The 22212-nt window shown below is 44.4% G+C and overlaps 1 protein-coding gene across 4 annotated transcripts in view; it reads right to left on the reverse strand.

The window, feature by feature from the left end:
• The window catches only part of SBNO2 (strawberry notch homolog 2), a 107736-nt gene that overhangs the window by 52611 nt on the left and 32913 nt on the right, over positions 1–22212 (reverse strand). For all 4 annotated transcript variants that reach the window (XM_088149385.1, XM_088149382.1, XM_088149383.1 and 1 more), the window contains 2 exons: positions 17100–17223; positions 565–732 (listed from right to left, as the gene is read on the reverse strand). In XM_088149385.1, coding sequence (XP_088005511.1) covers positions 565–732; positions 17100–17223 — 292 coding nt within the window. The remainder of the gene's footprint in view (positions 1–564; positions 733–17099; positions 17224–22212) is intronic.

Here is a 22212-nt window from a genome sequence, read left to right on the forward strand (position 1 = left end):
TGACGCTTATTCTCCCCAGTGGCATTCAATCAGTTGGCTAATTGCCCCACAGCGCCCATGGACAGGCCCCCCAAATTAAAGGAACACTGTGTGGGCAAGCTTGGATTAATAGTTGAATAAAAAGGAGTTTTCTTCTCATCAAATGGGGGCAATTGGTTAAGCATCTGTGCAAAGAAAATGTATTTGATTTCAAGAACGGGTGGAAGCTTTACACAGGGAGCTCCACATAAGAAGGAATGTCCCGACTCTGAGAGCTGTGGAGCAGTGGAACAGTCTGCCTCCTGAAGCCACGGGGGCTCGATCCCTGGAGGTGTTCCAGAAAAAATGGTCAGCCATTCCTTCAAGATGGTCTGAGGATTCCTGCCCTGGGCAGGGGGTTGGAGTAGAAGACCCCCCAGCTCCCTTCCAACTCTATGATTCTTTCTTTCAAGCCTAAGGGTACCCTGAATTATATCGTATTAGAGCACACTTATTGTAATTGTACACATTAAAAAGCCAAGGGGGAGAATCAGAAGACTGGGCAGAGAGACAGAGAAAGAGAGAGAGAGAGAGATTGAGGCTGACCTCTATTTGGTTCTGCGGTGGCACACTGACGTTGACGTCCCATATGGTTGGCACCTGGCTGAGACTGTCAGCAGGCAGGAATTCCTGAGCATCGGCAATATCCGAGAGGGAGTCCGCAGGAGAGGAGAAGAGGGAGTTGCTGGAGAGTTCATTGAGGTATGCAGAATCCTGGAAGGGTAGGGAGAAAAGACAGCATTACCCGTTGCTCATTACGGCAACACGAGGATCGCGTGTCTCTGAGATATTTCCGAAGCAAAAAGGCAAGCAAGTGATAGGATCTATAAAACCAGACCGACTCTCCCTAGCATTTTTCAGAGATATTACACAGCCCCAGTTATGGCTGTGCTGGCAACAGATGGTAGTTGGAGTTCATATCATCTTAAAGGCACCAAGTTGGGGAAGGCTGAACTCTGGCACTGCCACTAATTTTTATTTTTATTTATTTATTTATTTGAATTTATAAGCTACCCAACTTTAACGGACTCTAATGGATTGTGAGCTTGGAACAACCCACCTGCAGCACAGGTAGTCCCCAACTTACGACCATTCGTTTAATTATTTGAAGTTATGCTGGCACTGAAAAAAGTGACTAATGACCCGTCCTCACACTTATGATGGTCACAGCATCCCTGCAGTCATGTGATTGCCATTTGCAACCTTCCCAGGGGGCTTCTGACAAGCAAAGTCAATGGGGGAAGCTGGATTTGCTTAACAACCACATGATTTGCTTACCGACCGCAACAAAAAAAGGTAGTAAAATCGTGTGTGACTCACTTAATGACTGAATCACTTAGCGATGAAAGTTCCAGTCCCAATTGTGGACATAAGTCGAGTACTACCTGCATTTAATTACACTCCTTTCACTTCTCCTGGATGAAAACAAAGGGACTGTCTATAGTATATCTGGGAGCTGAACGTGCCCATGCATACACATGTACACCAGATTAGGTAGGCAGAGCGAAAAGCTGAGGCACAGCGATATGAATCAACAATTATAAAATGGAAACAAATTAAAGGAACAAAATTAGTTCATTTTAGGATGAATCCAACATCACTGAGACAGTTGCTCGTAAGTTCTTGCAAGGCCCCTTTCATCAAGAAATTCTCAGAAATACAAAGGATCTCTGAAGAACAGCATATAAATACTTCTGCTCTCAGATCAAGATGATGGAATTATTAAAAGAATCCTTAGATTGTTTTGGTCCTTGAAGTTTCCTTTCACAAGCATCCTTTTGAAATGTTTAAAGGAAACAGTTCCTGTTATACTATTTAAGATGTGTTTGTCCTGAATGAATCACTACTGCTCCTCTTGTATTTGTTGGTATGTTAATGTTTTAATTTGCTGGTCTTTGACCATAATGAAATAAGGAACAAAATAATATTTGCCACAGGCTGTTCTGTAAGGCCAGATTTTTCAAATTTCCCCCAACCACTTCTGTCATGAGAAAAATTTAGGGCTGAAGTGCCAAGAAATGGCAATTTCCAGAACAGCTGCATGTAATAGGTTCTACAAAAATGTATTGTCCCCAGCAAGCAAGGGTTTATATGTCAATGATAACATGTAGACACCCATATGGGAAAAAACAGGCAATATCTGATGCAGCCTTTATACGTGTTAAACACCACTGGTATAGAAATTTAGATGAAGTTTCCTGTAATTGGGTTGAGACTGTTTAGATCCAATCCTGCTCCATATAAATCTGCTATTGAAAGGCAGGAAAATAGTGCTTTTTCTTCACCTTACCAAGTTTCTTTAAGATCTTATCAAAGAGTGTGTGATGATGCTGTATATAAATATTGATAGTTCAGGAAAGAAAGAGAGCCAGCACGGTAGAGCAGTGAAGGTGCTGGAGGAACCAGAGTGAAGTCCACTCTCAGAAACAGAAGTGTCTTGGGTGACTTTCGCCCAACCTCTCTCACCCAACCTACCTTACAGGATTGTGGTTATGGGGGGAAATGGGAGGAGGGAGCACTACAAAGCTGTCTTGAGCTCCTAAACAGAAAGGGGAGGTATAAAGCAAGCAAGCAAAATAAACTATCGGAGACTTCCCCTAAAACAAGTCAGACAACCCATAGCTTGTTCCCCAAATCTCTTTCTGAAGACACCCAAGATCAAGGTGCCAGAAATCAACTAAGCCATTTCCCCTCTGACCTTTCTCAAGATATAACAGCTGCATTAAGCCTCCAACAGGTTTAACACACCTATTTTACAAGGTAAGCTTGGTTCTGAAGCTCAGCAGACACATTTTAAAAAGAAATCAACTTAGAAAAAAGAGGGGGGAACTCCAAATCTTGCCTTCCAAGATCATCCATCATCTCAGCCACAACCTCGGTGGTTCTTGGAAGCCAACCAAAAATGTAATGAACTGCCCGCACAGTGTCTGAAGATATCCAATTACAGGGAAGGCCCTGGAAAAATCTAGGGGAAGAGGTGGGGTATGGAATTAGCCCAAATATGGAAGGTTCCTGAACACATCCCATTTGACCAAGACCTCCTGCCTCAACTGTTTCAGGAGATCCACTCTCAATCTCTCGCTTTATCTGTAGCCTCCCTGGCAACTAATCCAAACCCTGATACAGTCAAATCTTTCTGATTTTAGGCAGGGGAAGTGGTGGAGCTCCATTAAATCTGGGTTTACAGAAAAAAAGATTTGTGTAAAAAAATTTTACTCATCGGTCACCCCAGTGCTACCTCTTAACAGCAGCCAAGGGCGAAAGTGAGCAATTGAGGGCACATCAGAAAGCTGGGTTAGCACGCTTTCCTCCAGTCTGTGAGATGGCACAAAAGTATGCCAGCATAGTATGGTCTGTCCTGATGCCAACTTCGATGCTGCCTTGTAACGGGGCAGGGAGTAGTGCTGACCTGACAGCTTTAGTGTGGAACAAGATAAGGAATGCGATTGGTAGATTACCTGCCCGCGGGAAAAACATCCACCAATTGCATTTCCTAATGAGGAGGAGGGGTGGAACTGGGGGGAAGAACCGAGCATTGACAGCAGACAGACAGAACCGGACCCGTGGGGTGGGACGGACTGTCTGCCCCTCCCTGTCTAAAAACAACTGCTGGAGGGGGTGCTGATCACAGGCACTGGTGAAAGGATTCCCCCACTTCATCCAGCACTGCTGCAGCATGTGAATTTATTTATTTATTTATGTATGTACAGTATGTATGTATGTATTTATATTTCGAATTTAGATACCACCCATCTCACGAAAAAGTGACTCTGGGTGGTTCTGAATTGCCTGTCAGTCGGGGCATTTCACTACCCGTGTCGATCAGGAACTGTAAAGATATGTGGGAATGGCTTTGGGAGACAGGAAGGAGAGCCACACGCTGGACAACCAGCATGTAAAAGGTATCTCAGCCCACAGAAGGAAAAGGGGCATGGGAAGCATCTCAAAAGGGACCCTCCTGAGTTTTCCAGAGAGTAAAAGGAAAGGAAGGGAGAAATACGTCCGGACTTGCAAGATTCTGTTAATGTAACCTTACAATAAAAGTAGAGTTGGTACTCATTGTTGAGCTTCTTCACTGGACTAACTTGAAGGGCTAACAAGAACCCAGGTCAGTAGAGGAGTACAGAGATGGCCTTGGAGAAAATATGAGGCAGCCCTTACGGAAAGATCAGCTTAACCCGGAAAGAGAGGAGTGAGGGAGGAAGAAACTCAAGTTCGGCTTGCCCTGATTCTCTTGGGAATAAGAGAAACACTATCAGGCTTTCAAGATTTTGCTCTTATAGCCTAGGCCAGTGTTTCTCAACCTCGGCAACTTGAAGAAGTGTGGACTTCAACTCTCAGAATTCCACACTTCCCCAGCTGGCTGGGGAATTCTGGGAATTGAAGTCCACACATCTTCAAGTTGCCAGGGTTGAGAAACACTGGCCTAGATCAATAAAGGGGAGGTCTAGTATTTCTTGTGGTGACTGCTTCCTGACCTGGCCTGCCTCGAAGGGCTGGCAATGCTAAGCCTAGCTGTCCCTGCGCATCAGCTGCTTGCCAAAACACATATGGAAGAACATCTCCATCAACAGGAGGGAAGGGGCATGCCCGCAGCAACTAAAAGCTGGGCATGTCCCAGTCCTTGCCACATCATCCCCATGGACACTGCCGAAGCACCACAAAGCGTGTGTACAGTGAGGTTACGTGGGAAGAAGATGGAAAACATAACTTCAACATGAGATCAGAGAAAGATGAGTTGGGGGGCTCAGTGGTGGGCTGGGATGAGCTGAATATGACATTGGAAGACCAAGGATGGTTAGCAAGGCATCTCTCAGCTGAAGTTAGGGATGCGTGGATGAAGTTAGGGATGTGTGGAAGAGCCAAGAATACTTCTAAAGTCACTATAAAGTGAAAAATTCTACGAATCATCATCTTTCTGTCTCTAGGTGCCTCTGATTCCTTCCCTTTTCTTTGCTGTTGTCATGTTCACTGTTTACAAGGCCCCAAGGTCACTTAAGTTCTCCACATATTTTACACTGCCACAATACGGGAATAGTGATTGGATGCTGAAGATCTGGCTGGCCCTGACCGCCTTTCGGAAGGCATTAAAACCCTGGATTTTTCTTCAGGGGTTGGATCTGGGAGCGGTATGACCCGCTGGATGAGGGTTTTTTCCCCTGCGCTTATGCGTTCCTATGTTTTTGGTTTTTTATGTCTTCCTATTATTTTATTTATGAGTGTTCTGTCTTCCTTTATATATTTTATTTAATGTTTTGAGAGCGCCTAAATGAAAGGAATACAGTTAAGAAGTATAGAGAACTTAGAAGAAAACGAAAGACAAGGTACAGGTAATTAGCATTCCTGGACATTAAATTGAACATACTTGCTTAATGCAGCTCATCACTAACAAAGCTATAAACAGCAAGCAGCATGTTAGATCAACAGTAAAAGATATAAATCGTTCCGCAGATAAGAAAACCCAACTTTCAGATGTGGCACAAAGTTGAATTCCATAACTGATTTACTTCTATGGAAAGTAAATCTTGATGTTGAAGAATTCTTAGATGGTTCCACTATGATTGATATTTTGCTCTCTCTGTGGGGGTTGCATACTCTAAAAATTTGATGATGTTTTCATTTTAATAATCATTTTTTATCTTTTTATGATGATTGTTTGTATCTATCTGTTATTTTATTTAATTGCTGTACGCCACCCAGAGTCGCTTTGTGTGAGATGAGCGGCTATATAAATGTGAAAATATATAAATATAAATAAAATAAATATAAATACTCCCAGAATTTAATTAGCCGTTCCTCCAAAGAAGGAATGAGATAACTTTTCTGGAAGGAAGGAAGGAAGGAAGGAAGGAAGGAAGGAAGGAAGGAAGGAAGGAAGGAAGGAAGGAAGGAAGGAAGGAAGGAAGGAAGGAAAAGAAACCGTTATAAACATTAACACATACTAGTTTGGCATATTTTGAAGGGTTATATGGTTCAGTGAAGTTAGGATTATTAGTGTTCTTTAAAGATGTATGCTGCGCTGAGTTGCGTGCTGAGTGTGTGGCTATATAAATTGAAAATATATAAATTGAATGAGCAAATAAATACTGTATTCCCTCTCTTAATAAAGATCCTTCTGGAGCAAGCAAACACTGAGGTTGAATGTTATTCAGTTCTTTGCCTCATTTTCCTCCCTCTACAGCCACTGGAGTGTTCTTGTTATTTCTACTCATTTAATCCATGTTAACGGTTCAGATTCTCATACGAGTGGGGAGTTGTAAAGGTTGAAATTACATACAAATAAGTAAATGAATTCGGGTAGCTTGGTAGGTTTATTAAAGACAGGAGAATGGCTGAAGAAACGTTAAGAAGTACAAATAGAAAGATAGTGGGTAGTATGTGATCAGTGGCAAGGAATGAACCTTGTTGAAAGGAAGATAAAATTGCGAAGCGTGATAGCACACTTCTGTCAATTTTGTTTTATTGAAGCAAGAGTTGGATATGCCAGGATAAATATAAAAACAAGTTGAATGAAATGGGAATGGGCTAAAAAGAGAAGACATTGGGTCAAGAATGAGTGGATGTGGATATGAAGTGACTGCTGGGAAAGAATTGGCTTGGATCAAATTTCAGATTACTGTTGATGAGATCCTAAAAATCGAAGAGGTGAGCATAGCATAAAGCAGATTTAGCTATGCAAGTAGTCCTCGGCTTACAAGCATTTGTTTAATGACCATTCAAAGTTACCAAAAAAGTGACTTATGACTGGTCCTTGCACTTATGACCGTCGCAGCATCCCCACAGCCATGTGATCAAAATTCAGGTGCTTGGCAACTGGCATATCTTTACAATGGTTGCAGCGTCCCAGGGTCACATGATCACCATTTGCAACCTCCCTGGGGGGCTACTGACAAGCAAAGTCAGTGGGGGAAGCCGGATTCACTTAACGATCACATGACTCGCTTAGTGACCACAATGATTTGCTTAATGACTGTGGCAAAAAAGACTGTAAAATCGGGCGCAACTCACTTAATGACCACTTTGCTTAGCGATGGAAGCTCCGGTCCCAATTGTGGTCGTAAGTCAAGGACTACCTGTATTGCCTTGTCTTTTTCTCATCCCACGACCTAATTTGGCATACTATTTCTTTTTTTTTTTCCTGCACTTTTGCATCATACTCCTTACCCCAAAAGGGAATGGTATGATGGCTATGAATGTATGTATATATTTATGTCCTGGGGCAAAAACACAACTTACAGGGGGGAACAATAGGGAGAATATGTAATGAAGCTCAATAAAAAAAAGGCACGGCTGGAATGCCAAACATTGGAGTATTTTATGGTGCAATCTTCATCACAAATGCTTCATGTTTATAATAACACTGACATTACTCATTTTCCAGCAGCACTAAGATAGATAATGGTAGAAACTCACAAATGGGGTGCAAAATGCATTATGGTTGACTGTTGCTAAAAGCCGAGAGGCCTTATTTTGCCATCAGGAATAACAGGCACCGCTAACTCACCCTGCTCTTATAATTTATCCCATTCCTTTTAAGAAGCTCTCTAAACTAGTGATGTAAAGAGTCTTACAAACATGTTGATGCATGCCTCCTTTAGATATGGGGAACCATCACAAAAAGTACACGAAGAAGAAATTAACATGGAATTCAGCCTTCTTTGTACAGCTTTCTAAGAACAAAGCAAGTGCTGGTCACCAGAATTTGATGCACCAGACTGAAAATTGAACTAGGAGGAAGGTTCAGGGAATGGGGTATTTTGAATGGGGGCGGTGGGGGGTGAAGTGATAGAGCTTAAAATCCTTCCTTGAAAATGTGGGCTGTGTTTCACTCAGGACAACTTCCTATTATTTCCATCACAGACACATGATGCGTTGCAGCTTGAGAAAGCTTTAAGAAATACCATATAAGAAACTTTGTTTGGGCAAGCAAAGTTTGTGGCTGAAAAGACAGATACGCATATGAAACTCAGAGGCACGGGTCCTGCTGAGTCTCTGTCGAAATCAATGCACAGCTTAGAAACTTTTTATTACCTAGAGAAGATGTGGGATAAGAAAAGGTACATTTCCATCTCCACCGTACTGCCAAGTCATTTTCAGAGCTTTGTTACAAGGCTAAACGACTGAAATGATTTCAGATCAGGAGCGCTTAGCTAAATACATTCTTTCCAATCCAAGTTGCTATTTCCTAGAGATTTGACACAGCACCTCTTTCAAAGGATTTAAGACCGAGCTCAACATTTAATGGCATATGCTGTTGCTACCAAGTGGCTCAGCTATATTTCCAATGTCTGCTAGAAACTTAACAATTCTTGTGCGCTGCTAGTGGCAAAAAGCTTCAAACAACTATTAAAGATAATGACCCTGTTAATTATGCAAGTCTCCAGGGAACAAAAAAAATGCATCTTGATCATGCCTTTCCAGTCCTCCAGATCTAAACAATTTAAGCCTGCATGCTTTTTACAGAAATTAGATCAAAGTTAGCTATAGCTCCAGGGGAGCTGATTCTCTACTTTGCTTTGTTTTTAATCTGCTTTCTCTAAGCCATCTTTAACATTCCTCGTTGGAAGACAGAATAAGTATTGCTAGTTAATAAAATCATCTACTCTTGTTTTACAGTTTGTTTTTTTTAACAAAGAGAGAGATCTTCCAAGTGAGGCTTTAACTTGCATTTTGCAGGTCAAAATCCTCCTGCCTAATTTTTATCTTTCTCACACTGCTTTTCATCCAATGAATGCAGGGAGAGATCCCATTTTATTCTCACAACAATCTTGTCAGGTGGGCTAGGCTAAGAGGTAGTGATGCAACTGGGAATAAACAAGGATTGGAATTTTTTTATGACATCCAACTGTACAATATTTTACTAGGGTTCTGCATTATTTTAATCAGGGTTTTGGTATGAATATATCTTAAACACTGCTCTAGACATAAGCACACTCCACAGATCTAGCAGCAATGGGAATTAAAAGGAGAATAATCTACCGGCATCACACCTTCCACTCATCGGCAGCATGCAGAGAGAAACAGAAAAATAAAAAGACTCCAATGGAGCAACATTTAGACACTGATCCCAACAGATACTGATTCTATAAAGGCAAGGGCTTTTAAAGGCAGCCAAACTGAAGTTCAGGACATTTTTACAACCTTTCTCATTTCAAAGCCTGGCTAAACCTCCTAATCTACACATCACACACAGCCCAATCAACTTTTGAGGGCTCCCTGCTGTTTAGGGGGGCAGATGTTATCTCAATATATGGGAGATACAGAAGCCAACTGCCAGCACACGCTTCCCCACACTCTTCCTGATGCAGAGTTCAGGAAGGACCAATTTCACTTAATCCTCGCCCTGGCGGGGGAAATATTTTAGAAAACAAGCCAACCCTACTGGTTTCCCGGCTAATTTCTCAGAACAGAAAGCCGTGCTCTTCTTTGAAGCTTCTCTTCCAAATGGTTTCTTTGGTAAAATCCCTTTGCTCTTCTTTCGCTAACGCCCGCAAGGCACCTTCCACTCCCCGTCTTTTTCTTCAAACATCTGCACGTTTACACCTCTCCTGCACCCCAGACCTTTGCCATACCAAGACATCTAACCATGCCATCTGTCAAGGAAACAGAGTTGATGGAGAATTCAGAGCTTTGGCCCCTGAAATGGGCAAGCACCCCCTATCCATCACCACCTCTTCCCCCCCCAACCCACGCCTCTTCTAATGAAAGGAGAACGAAGCATGTGCGCACACCTCCGTGCCAACATTCTTCCTTAAATAGGGAGGGAGGAAAAATTACCTTGAAGAGTGAAGCATACTTCAGCCAGAACTGCACCTGGGACATATTAAGCCAGCATGCAATGGAAATCGAGACAAGTTGGACTCCGGCAGAGCGGCTAAGTGGACGTTTCCTACCGTTAGGTTGGACAGGCCTTGACTCATGGCAGCTTGCGTGTCAGGAGCCAGCCAAAGAGAGGCATGGCGACTGAAGATCTGGCATGAAATGCAAAAGAGAGACACACTCCAAGAGTGGATCCTATGGGGGGGAGGAGGAGGAGGAGGAGGAGGTGGTGGTGGTGGAGGAGAAGAGTGGTGACAATTTCAAAGCAAGGTTGGGAGAAAGCCGGTTCCTCCCCCCACCAACCCAAAAAAAAAAAAAGAATGAATCTCTGCTGGTAGCGATTGGTTTAGTCACCAAGAGGACGGCACTTTGCTTCCTCTAAGGCCAGCCCGCCTGACTTTCAGGAAATAAAGCTTGCTTGGTAAGTCAGTGAAATTACTGGCAATGAGCACAGAATTACTGTATGCCGTGTAATTTAAACCACAGAGCCACTGTAAACAAAGAGCAGATATGCACCCAAGGGCTGGAGTTGAGACGGTGGGTTAGCAGCAAGTTTGTCCTCCTCCCCAACTCCAGTCTCAGCTGCCCCCCTTCTCCCCTGCCACACGACTCTTTCGTCGTTGGCTTTGTGAAGTTCGGTTTTCCTCCTTTATTTTGCTCAGTGGCCTGAGCAAGCCAGAACCAAAGGTTAAAATTAGATGGAGCACAAGGATTGTCGTAAACCTCACTAAAAAAGAAACCAGCTAGCTTTCCGTCCCAGCCTAAAACGCCGGGTGCAGAATTCAAAGCCATGTCACATGAAGCCAGGGGCCACTTGCACCCATGTGCCCTGACCTGAAGTAACCCAAACCTCGAATCTCCACTGAACCTAGATCAGAACAAAAAAACGTAAAAAACAAACAAACATAGATCAAGTTCTTAGTTTGTGATTAAGGGTTCCAATAACTCCAGAAGAGAAATGATTAGCAGCCCCACCAGAATGAATCATGAGCATGTAAGAACAAACCTCTAAGAGGATGGGGCAATAAAGGGTTTTTTTTTTAAGATACAAGTCAGACTTATTTAGACACTTCATGAACCAGGGGTGCTTCAGCTGAAGCCCCAAAGCTGAACATGACAGCCATCATCTTGGGAGTAGCCCCAGAGACCTCCAACTGTGATTGTTAGTGAGACAAAATAAGAAAATTAAGTATGTCACTGGAGAGTAACCATACTGACTATATTTACTTGGAATTTCATTTAACAATACATGAAAGGAATTCAAATATCCTTTTTTGTCTGGGGTCCTACTGCTTTTTGGGAGCGTACAGGCTGGCATTGCGTGACCTCCACTTGGGATCAACTTGCATACTTCCATCTTAAAAAGACTGATTGCAAAAGCAGGATTACATCTGCTGTGTTTACAGTTCAAAAGCCGTTGGCTATAGTCAAAGAGTACCTTTTTAAAAACTTTTTAAAAAATGTTATGATCTTCACAATGGGCTGCTTTGGTTCCTTGCCTGCTCCGTGGCACTCCGTGGATGCAAAACCATCAGCACCCCGCCATACTTCCAAATAGGGCTAGAAAAGATTCCTGCCTGAGCTAGCAAGATGAACTATTTGATTCTGCATAAATTCCTCTGTTTGGAGGGGTGGAGAACACAAAAGTCCTAGATTCAATTTTGGATTTATTTCCAAATATAGACAGGAACATTCCCCAACTTGGTGTCCTCCAGATTTCATAGAGTTGGAAGGGAACTAGGAGGTCATCAAGCCTCCTACGCACTACACCATCCCCAACAGATTATTATCCAGCCTCTGTTTGAAAACCTCCAGCGAAGGGGAAGAAACCACTCCATGCAGTAACCCTGTTCCACTGACAGATAGCTCTTCCTGTTGAGTTCTTCCTAATGTCTAATCTGTACTCCTTGAAGTTTCATCCCGTTTGTTGCATTTCCACCCCGGCGAAGGCTGATAGACAGAAAATAGCTAGGTAGAGCGGATTTGGAATAAGACAGCCGACTCCGATGGCTGGCGGGTTGTGACTGATCCTTCCACATCTCAAGTTTGATTCACGATTTCAGGCATTTCATATGACAAGAACGTTCCCCATATGAATCAGAGCATGAAGTGATTAGACGTGACCCAGAAAAGTCTTGATTGCTGTGAAGCAGAATCAAGTCCCAAACTTCTATAGGTCTGAAGGCCAATTATTCATGCTCCCCAAATTATCAAGCCTCCAGGAATTTTTTTTTTTTAAATACATACATTGGCTTGCCAACTCTGGCAAGTTTTGGCATGGCCCTTCCCAGCTGGTTGGGAATTACAGGAGTTGACTTCTAACACACTTGGAGGATGCAGGAGAAGAAGTGTGTAAGTTCAGTCTGCTGGTTGGGAAGGGGAGAGCTGGCAGCACAGGCTGGAAATGAGTTTTAATTCTTTAAATTCTTTTAAATTCTTTCATTCTTTTAGGTTGTGCCCAAATCAGTAGTTTCCAAATCACTGGACACAATCGTTTATCCCAGATCTGATCCTATTGGATGTTAAGTTCATTTCCAGGGACCTGCTTTGAAGAGAGATTCAAATAAACTGGAAGAGGCCTACGGAGAGGCAATATTTCCTCATGGTAAGTACAATTTGACAACAGAACCAATTATGAATTAACAGCTAGCATCTTGCCTAAACCTATCTTGAGAAAATGTGTTTTGGGTGCAGCATGTGACCCTGCGAGGAAAAACCTGACGGTTAGTAGCTCAGAGAAAGAGAGAAGAAATTTGGGATTGAAAACATGCTGAAGGCTATAATGCTCAGTTCAGAGAGGGCAGGACTCTTTTTGGCATACAAAAAATTCAGTTCCTTGGCATTTCTAATTTAAAAGATTAGCAGAGAACCCAGAATCTTATTACTTGAAGGACAGGTGGGGGGAACATATTATTTTCAAAATCCTGGCTCCAGCACCTGACTTGAATCATTCAGAGGTAAGAAGTACACTTTACATATTCTCAGAAACAGCCCACCATCAATGTTCTTCTTCCCATAATCAACCACAACCATGACTAGCACCAGGAGCAGTATGGTTTTTATACCAGCAAGAGTTATCCTTATGGTCTTAGGCCATGTTTGCAAAATGTTTATGATTCAGAAAGCAATTCTGTAGCATACCCAGCAAATGCAGCTTCCAAGCCAGCTAAGAACCTGGGTAAATTAGTGGGAGTAAGGATTCTGGTAGGGGGCTCTAACTCAGTAATGCCAAGAAGGGGTCAGAAGAGAAGACAATCTGTACCAGCCAGTCCAGTGGACTCTGCAACAGGGCACCTGTCTCAGAATGACCTCTGGACAGAGAAATGGGTGGAACTGCATAGCAGAAGAAGCACTGCCCCGGGTTCAGCTTTTGTGCAGATCGGGCAAAGCAAACCCCCCAAATGCCATGGTGGGGGTCTTCTTTATTCTCATTATTGCTCATGTGGGTATATCTGCCCTTTCCATTTTGCGAATTAAACCCAAATTGATCCCGCCTGACCCAGCCAAAGACGTGCGTCTCAGGATTAATCACCGTCGCACAAAACGGGGCTGACCCAAAAATAAAGTGGTGATGATCAGCAACGTGCCGATGTTAGCAAATCAGCTAATGATGAAAACGATGCTGGGGGGCAGTGGGGAGAGACCCCCCAAAAGAGAGACAAGAATAACCAGTGGGGTGTAACAAAAGCAGCTTTCTCCGCCTGGCATCCTTCAGGTGTCACTTCCAGCACCTTCAGCCTGCACAGCTATTAGTCATACTGGTGGAGATGATGGGATTGGAAGTCTAGCCCCTGCCAGCCTTTTATCATGCTAGCTAGAAATTTGGAGAGGACATTTGGAGAGCATCAGGTTAGGAATGACCAATCGAGAGCACTCTTGGGGGGGAAAAGATGGTCAATTCAGCAAACCACCAGGTTAAACAGAGAGAGACAATACTAGCCGTTAACAGCAGAACAAGAATGTCGGATTCCCAGAAATAGCCTTGTGAGATCAGACAAAGGCTCAGTGTTCACATCTTAAGTCCCTTCAAGATGCTTATATAAAATTCCCAACCTATGTAGCCCTCGCCTACACTGGCTAGAGCAGTGTTTCTTCAAACCTGGCCACTTTAAGATGGGTGGACTTCAACTCCCAGAATTCCCCAGCCAGCAAGGTTTCCAAGGTTGAGGAACCCTCGACTAGATGACTCTGAGTACCCTGGGTCCTGTCTTTCCTGCCTCCTCCTCTGGAAGGTGACATTCGGGCCCCTGGCTGCCAATTTCTCGGGGGGAGAAAGTGAATCCAAGAAGTGGGATTTGTATCAGTTATCCAATTATCCAATTCACTATTTATATTTTTATCCGTTATCCAAGGGCTCAAGGGGGCTTCCAAGGGGACCTCCTTCCTTTTATCCCCACAACAGCAATCCTGCTGCCTCCCTGCCTCTTTCATTCCCCCAGATATTACCAATGCTCCCTGCCTCTCTGCAAGTCTTGTTCCATAACTATCTCCAAGGCTCTAGTCCTCAAGGATCAGACCTTCTACCACTCTGCCTTCCATCCCTCACTCAAAGATCAGCACTACCAAAGGTTGCCCATAAACTTCCTAGCGCAGTGTTTCTCAACCTTGGGAACTTTAAGACGTGTGAACTGGCTGGGGAATTCTGGGAGTTGAAGTCCACACGTCTTAAAGTGGCCAAGTTTGAAAAACACTGGGCTACAGGCAGTTCAATCCATTTGGAGGTGAACATTTCTGAAAGGCCAAGAAACTTACAAGGGGGATCTAAGCAGGGCAGCACTCCCCCAATAAGCAGGGGAGTGCTGCCCTGCTTAGATCCTGCTTGCAAATATTACGGGAAGCAATAGTTTCCTGTTCCACGATTGCATCAGCTAGGTCCACAGGTCACTTATGAAGCGTCAGGTTCCTGTTTGGCATCCGGCAGAGGTAGAACAATTCAGAAAGCAACCGCCACCATCTAAGAGACCCCGGCTCTTCACACACAGGCTCAAGGAAGAAAACTTCCAGTGCTGAACCAAGTCCACCCAAGGGCTTCTAGATGGGAGGAGGCCCGTTTCGAGCCACACAGCAGCTCCTTTAGAGACAGTGCCTGATGGAGTATCATGCTCCAGAGGACAGGATGAGAACTAAAGCATGGAAAACTGTAAAATTGTTCTTTATGTATGGGTTGTTGGTCGGTGGATCAGAGCACCTGGGGAAGCTGGAGCAACGTAACGGAAGAATATTAGCTATCTGTCAGAGATGCAGCATTTGCAAAATTCTGCACTGCCACCCTGTTTGGAAAAGGGCTTCAGATAGATAACCTTTAAGATCGCTTCCAGTTGTAGAGTTGATGACGATAAACAGAGCCCCGCAACAATGGGATAAGCATGGTAAACTAAGCATAAAATCACAAGCCGGGATTGGGCTGATTGTCCAAACACCCATCACGATTTGCTGGCAGTGTTTTAGACCGGTGGATGTCCTCTGAAAGCTTTTCCAGGGCTGCCCCAGTTCCCTGCCTTTGGGGACGGCCTAATGTGGAAGTGACTATACCATGCTTTATTGAGACCAGATCAGATTTCACCAAGGAGAGGTGTAGCTACCCAAAAGACGTATTGATGGCAAAAGGCAAACCAACCCCCCACAACGTATCTAGACCAGGGTCCATCTTCCCACATTCCTGCTGGGCAATATGAAATAGAAGAAACAAGGCAAGGTAGTAACACACATGCATACTAGTACATGCATACTATTACTATAATTAACATACAGGGAGTCCTTGTTTAGCGACCACAATTGGGACCAGCAACTCGGTCGTTAAGTGAAACGGTCGCTAAGTGCAACCACAACTGTGCTTATGATCTTACTTCAGCTTTCCTTTGCTTTATAGATCTGCAAAGGTCGTCCGTGTGAGGTTTGGTCATAAAGTTACTTTTTCATCACTGTTGTAACTGCAAATGGTTGCTAAATGATGCAGTCACTAAACAAGGACTACCTGTACATGTCCAGGATCATTCAAAACTATGGTTTAGGTGCCTGGGAGGAAGGAAAAATGGGCTATCCTTCCCTCTCCTACAAAGATCATCAGCTCACCTGATAATAGCATAAAACACTCAAAAGACAAGCCTTAACCGTAAGGCACTTGTTTTTCTTGGAACTGTGCCCTGATCCACTGCTTAAGATTAAGTGAGCTTTAATTGCTTCCAGGTAATTGGCTACACACCCGCAAATCTCTCTCCTGCCTGTTCATTCATAAGTGTCAAAGCAAAAGACCAATGAGATCATCACGCTCCCAATTTCAAACCTCTGATCAAGTAAAAAGACCAATAAAAGTTATTTTCTGCGTATAAATTATAATAGCCTTGCAAGTAGATGGGTTTCAGAAGATGACATGGAACAGCTTCTCTTGCAATCTGTGATTCTCTTAGGCATCAGAAGTTTAGGTAGAGCAGGACCTACTGCGAGTGGGTACTATGTTTTGTAGAGTTCTTGACAAGGCTGCAACACAACTAGGTTTTCATAATTTTATCTCCCACACAAGCCAAGAAGATGAAAAGGCTTTCACATTTACACTGCAGCTATAGATAGAAACCAAACATGGGTGGAGGGAAGAATGCAGGTATTTTGAAACTAAGAGCCACAAAGCTGAGCAAACCCCAAATGTTCTTCCGAAGAGCCACAGAAAACAGCATCCAGTGGTTTTACACAATGAAGCGTGTGCAAACTTCTGGAAATCCAGACCTGGGAGATCAAACACTTTGCTTCTTAGACGTTGGAAGCAATGCTTTTTTACTAATTTTTCCTGCCATCTCCCTCTAGCTGCAGCTCTGACAAGTGTCCAAGAAGATATGCATTTTTCTGAAGAATGTGGCTTTATTCCTCCAAAAAATAAAAAAATGGAAAAGGCCACCTAAGGTGTCAGAAACATCCGTTGGTAATTTGCACTCCATGGGTGGGGAAAATGTGGCCTTTCAAATGTTGCAGAGCTACAAGCTCAATCTGCATAGCCAACAGTGAAGGACAGCGGGCACGGCTGATGACTAGGATCAGGGTTCTCCTTCCACCCCCCCCTCTTTTTTACCCACATACCCAAACCCATCTTCAGATCACATGCACAGATCGTGTTTTCAGCCAGACTTCATATCTCAAGCATTCCTTCCCTATCATCGTTTTCCTCTTTTAAAATCAGAGAGATGCGGGTCAGGGAGAAACCTACAGGGTCGTAAGACCTACATTTTTCAACAGAGGTTCACCTTCACAAAGGAAGAAAAGTTTGGTCTTACCTGAGGGAAATCGCCATTTCTGGGTAAGAAATCAGCAAGGCCTTGAGGTGCGAAGTTGGAATCCGAGAACGGCTGCCCGTTGATGGAATTTGTATAGAAATTCGAAGGGGTATTAAAATATTGCCTATAAAGAGAAAAAAAGTATCATCAGGTTAGAGACGCCATTATGAAAGCATTTTGCCCTGTGACTGCAGAGGTGGGGGGGGGGGACTTTATTTAATAAAACAAAACAAAAAAATATAGCAAAAGAAAAAAGTGAAGAACAAAGAACACAATACAACAATCAAAATTTCATATATAAGGACTACGCCTTCCTGTATGTATATTATAACTTTTTACACTTTTCAAAAAAGGATGACTGTATTTCACTGAAATTGACAACGGATGCTTGGAAGGATTCAGAATTAAATATTTTAACACATCTCTACCAGCTGCTAGTCAAGCAAATGCCCCAAAAGGATCAGACCAGCTAAACTGCCTTTTCTGCCCTCACACCCTACCCTAATCAGCGGCTCTCCAGATGTGTGACTTCCAAAATTCCCAACCACCATTGCCTTAGTCACTTGCAGTAATGTACTGTACTCCCCAAGAGGCTAGTCCTCACACTTGAAAGGGAAAGCATCTGAATGATTACGGACAGGAAGAAAAAAGAGACCCCTCACTATCCCAGCTGATCTGGATGGTGACAGGTTGGGGAATGTGGATTTACGTTCACCATAACTGTTATGCTTTTTAAAAAAAAGAATTGCACAGCACAGAAATGCTGCTATTTCAGGAGGTTTCCTAGAGCTGATACAATTTGCATCCCTCATTTAAAAAAAAAAATCACGGGGCTCTCTGTTAGGGAGGAACTGGTTATGTTGGACATCCTGTCTCTCCCTAAACCAGGGAGGATAACCTGGGAACTGGATAAATTCAGGACAGGTCCATTAGGGGCTACCAGTCTTCAAGACTCAATGTTACATCTGGTTGGCGTCTCAGAGGCTGGGCTGAGATGGGCTTGGTCAGATCCACCACGACTGCTTTAAGGCTCCTAGGTTATTTTTAAATGCTTCTGCCCACACATCGGTCGCCTAAGCTTACTCATAGCTCCCCCCCTCCCGCAACTGTGAGGACCAGCCACTTGACAAGTTCTCCTTCAACAGGAGAGAAAGACACCACCTCAGCTTACGCAAACCAGAACAAACAGTAGCCAGTTTACGTCCTGGAGAGCGGGGGCTGGACTGATAAGAAAAAGGACTCCCGGTGCCAGCTTTCCACCCTTCAAAAACTCTAGGTCAAAAGAGCGAGCCTGCTCCGTGAAATCTCTGCCCGCAGCGCTTGACACACGCTACCTAGTTTTGGTTTTACTATCAAAGCCTGGCCTGGGGGAACCTCCCCTTTGCCTTCAGCTACATCATCTTTCCAGTAAAACGACAAGGGCATGCTGATATGTGACACTCTGCCACCCGGGCCAGGCAGAGTGCCAACGGTTGCATTCTCCAGTGTGACTGAGAGCAAATGGGGACCCCTGCAGGAAGACTGGGAGATTCCCCAAGGCTAGTCCCTTGGAGAACGCCGTCCCTTCTGCTTTAGACTGCTCGGAGCACCGCACCCCAGGGAAGGGGCCCTGAACCAGGGCCGGCCGCTCTGTGAACGCATGAAAGGCTTCCAAACGCAGTTGGGGGTGCAGGAAGAACGAGTGGAAAGTGGTCAGAAAAATCTAGAGGGAATCTGAAGGAGAACGAGGCAGAGAAAGTTGTCCTCAACGGAGTCTTTCCCCAGCCGGATGCCCTTCAGGAGCCCTAAGTGCCAACTGGGTGCCCGTCGGCCATTCTGGCTATAGGTCTCTCCCTCCCCACCAGTTCCTGCTTGAAACTGGTTCAGCAACAGGCCTGTAGCTGGCAAACACCGAGCCAAAATCACATCTGGCTATTCACACCGCTGATGAGAACCGATGAAGTGTCCAGGTTGAAGTGGCTAAAGAACCCCGGGCAGAATCGGTGCCGACGCAGCACCACTTTGCCCACCTGTACCTGAAGGGCTGCTCACGGCAGCTCGGAAGCCAGAGCAAACGCGACATCCGAGGAGCGTTTAGTGCAGAGTTTCGAAACACCGACCTGCACAAAAGGAACCCGGCGTGACGTTAAGCCCCCGCTGCTGGCGTTGAGCAAGGCTGGGTGAAAACAGCCGTGGGGAGAAAAGGAAGGGGGGGGGATCCTAATCAATACCCTTCATCCACCATCTGCTGTTCAATATGCAGCAAACAGAAGCAGTAGTAGTAGAAGAGGAACCTCGGTTAACATCTCCCAGGAGGGTTCAGAAAGTACAATTTACAGTAATACTCTTGGAAAAAAAAAGATGCACACCCTGTTCCAAGCATAGGCGTCGTCGTCAGCGGCAGCCGTCCAGCTGCAAGTACAGCTGGGGCTGCAGCACTGAAGCGTTTGCCTTTTTTCTCTCCCTCCCCCCCCCCCCCGCAACCTAGACAGAAAAACACCTTTCACAAGCTCTTTCAAAGCAGTTCTGAGTCTGAAAGACGGGAGAGCCGTTCAATTACTGGCCTTGTATCAGCTAGCTTGGCAACTGAATGCTTTTGCGCATGAATGCACCAAAAGATAAACTGGGATCTGCCAAACAGGGCTCTAGGGAAGGTTGCAATAGACCAGGGTTTCTCAACCTTGGCCACTTTAAGATGCGTGGACTTCAACTCCCAGATTTCCCCAGCCAGCCTTGCTGGCTGGGGAATTCTGGGAGTTGAAGTCCACGCATCTTAAAGTTGCCAAAGTTGAAAAGCATTGCTGTAAGGTAGGGATTACAAATGAAGCAGGAATAACAAGCATCTTCTTGTAACTAGATCTGGTCAAGTTTGGCCACAGGGAGCTGGACTCATCTCTGGATGCTTGACAAACAGGTAACGACAACATCCAAAGCATGGTTCTTTGTGGCAGATCAAACACTTGTGAAAAGGGGCAATCAATCAATCATCTTTATTTAGTCAACGGCCAGCAAAATTTAAAAGGACAAAAACAGAGTGAAACAAAGCAAATATGTACAATAATGTAGTAACAACTAGTAAAATAAATCACATAATAATATAGCATTCCCTGCTCTATTACTATGTTGATAACGTTTACTATCTGGGTCATATAAATCTAAAACATTAATAGGTATAAAATAAAAAACACTTGTGAAAAGGGGCTTGAGTCCTAGTTGGTGGGACTGGACAAAGTGCAGGCAAGAAAATGCAAGATATAGTAAACTATGACCCAGCATTGGATAAGCATCTTTAGCAAAAAGAAGTCGTAAAAGGGCACTGTGTTCCTAAATTAGAAGTCACCCGTACCAAATAAATAAATACTTTTATTACAGAAGCTCAGCTGAAATTCACGCCTGTGTTATCGGCTTGCAGGATCAGAGCTAAAAATCAGCAAAGGCTGTTTCTGAACCAAATCACAAAGGCCTTTTCAGGCAGAAGCTCTTCCCATCTGTATTCCTTGCTGGCAATTTGTCCCCAACAACTGATATTCAGAGACGTAGTGAAAAACGTTGTTTACGTCAACCTAAAGTCACTGGTAGAGAGAACGCATTTTAATCAAGCATCCAACCCAGCCTCCTCTTTTTACCTTCTTCTGTTTTATTCTTTTTATTTTTTCCTCCTTGGGAAAAAGACATTAACCCTATCCACTTTGTTAGTGGATTCCATTATAACCCTACTGCTTCTCTCCCATTGTTTCTGCCTGCCCGCTACATTCGGACACAGTGGGTGTGCTTCAGGTCCCTTCTATTAAATGTTGCCATCTTGTGGGACCAAGGAAGCACGCTTTCTCTTTCGCGGCCCTAGCCCTCCGGAAGAGCTCCCCCCCGAGATACAGATGATGCCCACTCTCCTGGGGTTCCAAAAAAGCCCTTAAAAATCTGGCTTTGGTCCCAGGCCTGGGGTTAATGTGTTGTGGGGGGGGGGGATTCCTGTTGCACTGTGTTTTAATAGTGGTTTTTAGTTCAGGCTGTTTTAGTTTGTCTATATTTCCAATTGTTTGAACTTAGTATTAGATTTTGTAAGCTGCCCAGAGTCTGCTGGAGTGGGCGGCTATAATAACTTTAATGAAATAAATAAATGTTACGTATTACAACATTACAGGTAGTCCTCAAGTTACGACGGCAATTGGGACCGGAATTTCCGTCACTAAGAGATGCAGTCGTAAAGCGCAATCACTTATCAATGGCAATCCCTGCAGTCCCGGTTGACCTTGTTAACCGAATCCCACAGTCATTAGGCAGGGCAACTTCCTGCCGGCTTCCCACAACCAAAGTCAGTGGGGAAGCCACCATGAAGTTGCAAGTCCCAGGCTGCAAGTGGCTGCTGCAAGGTGGGGGAAAAAGCAAGGGAGTGGGCGGGGATGCGGGGAGGGTTGGGGAGGGTGCACGAGGGTGCGAGGGAGGCATGGCAAGGCTTGGGGAGGGTGCACGAGAGTACACCGGGGTTTGCAAGGGAGGTGTAGGGAGGGTGCGCGGGGGTATGTGAGTGGCCGGTGCAAGTGCAGAGGGGCTGGGAGAGGGTGTGCAGGTGGGTGAGACTTACCCGAGTGACTTGTAACCTTCCCTTCCGGCTTCCCCGTTGACTAAGTGTGAGCCTATTGCCAAGCACCCAGATCATAATCGCATGACCCCAGGGGTGCTGGGACGGCCAGAAATCCGAGGAGTGGTTGTAACCACCATTCGTTCAGCACTGTTATAATTTCAAACAGTCGCTGAACTAATGGTTGAAGGTCGAGGAGTACTATACATGCACACACACACACATGCAGATTATATCTTCCTGTATAACAATATAGTATATTTATTAGTGGATTATATCGACCTATGTAAGATTCCTGCAACAAAATCTTTATATAAATAAGATGGTGTGGTCACCAACTGCCCTATTTCTTTAACTATGTATGTGATTTTATTTGCATCGTCCAAAGTGTTCCCAAACCATTTTGGTCTCTGGATATCAAAGTAGATTTTGACACTGCTTCCCTTTGGGGTTGTTTTGTTTTGGTTTTTTTAAATTTCCAGCCTAGCCTGCAGCCCTGGTGATTTCCTAGTGATCTCCTATCCCGGGATTAACCCTGTTTAGTTTTTTGAGATC

This window comes from Python bivittatus, unplaced genomic scaffold (genome assembly GCF_059951505.1).
Source record: "Python bivittatus isolate LINGU-HERP-01145 unplaced genomic scaffold, Pbiv_v1 ctg000580_np1212, whole genome shotgun sequence".
Classification (NCBI taxonomy): domain Eukaryota; kingdom Metazoa; phylum Chordata; class Lepidosauria; order Squamata; family Pythonidae; genus Python; species Python bivittatus.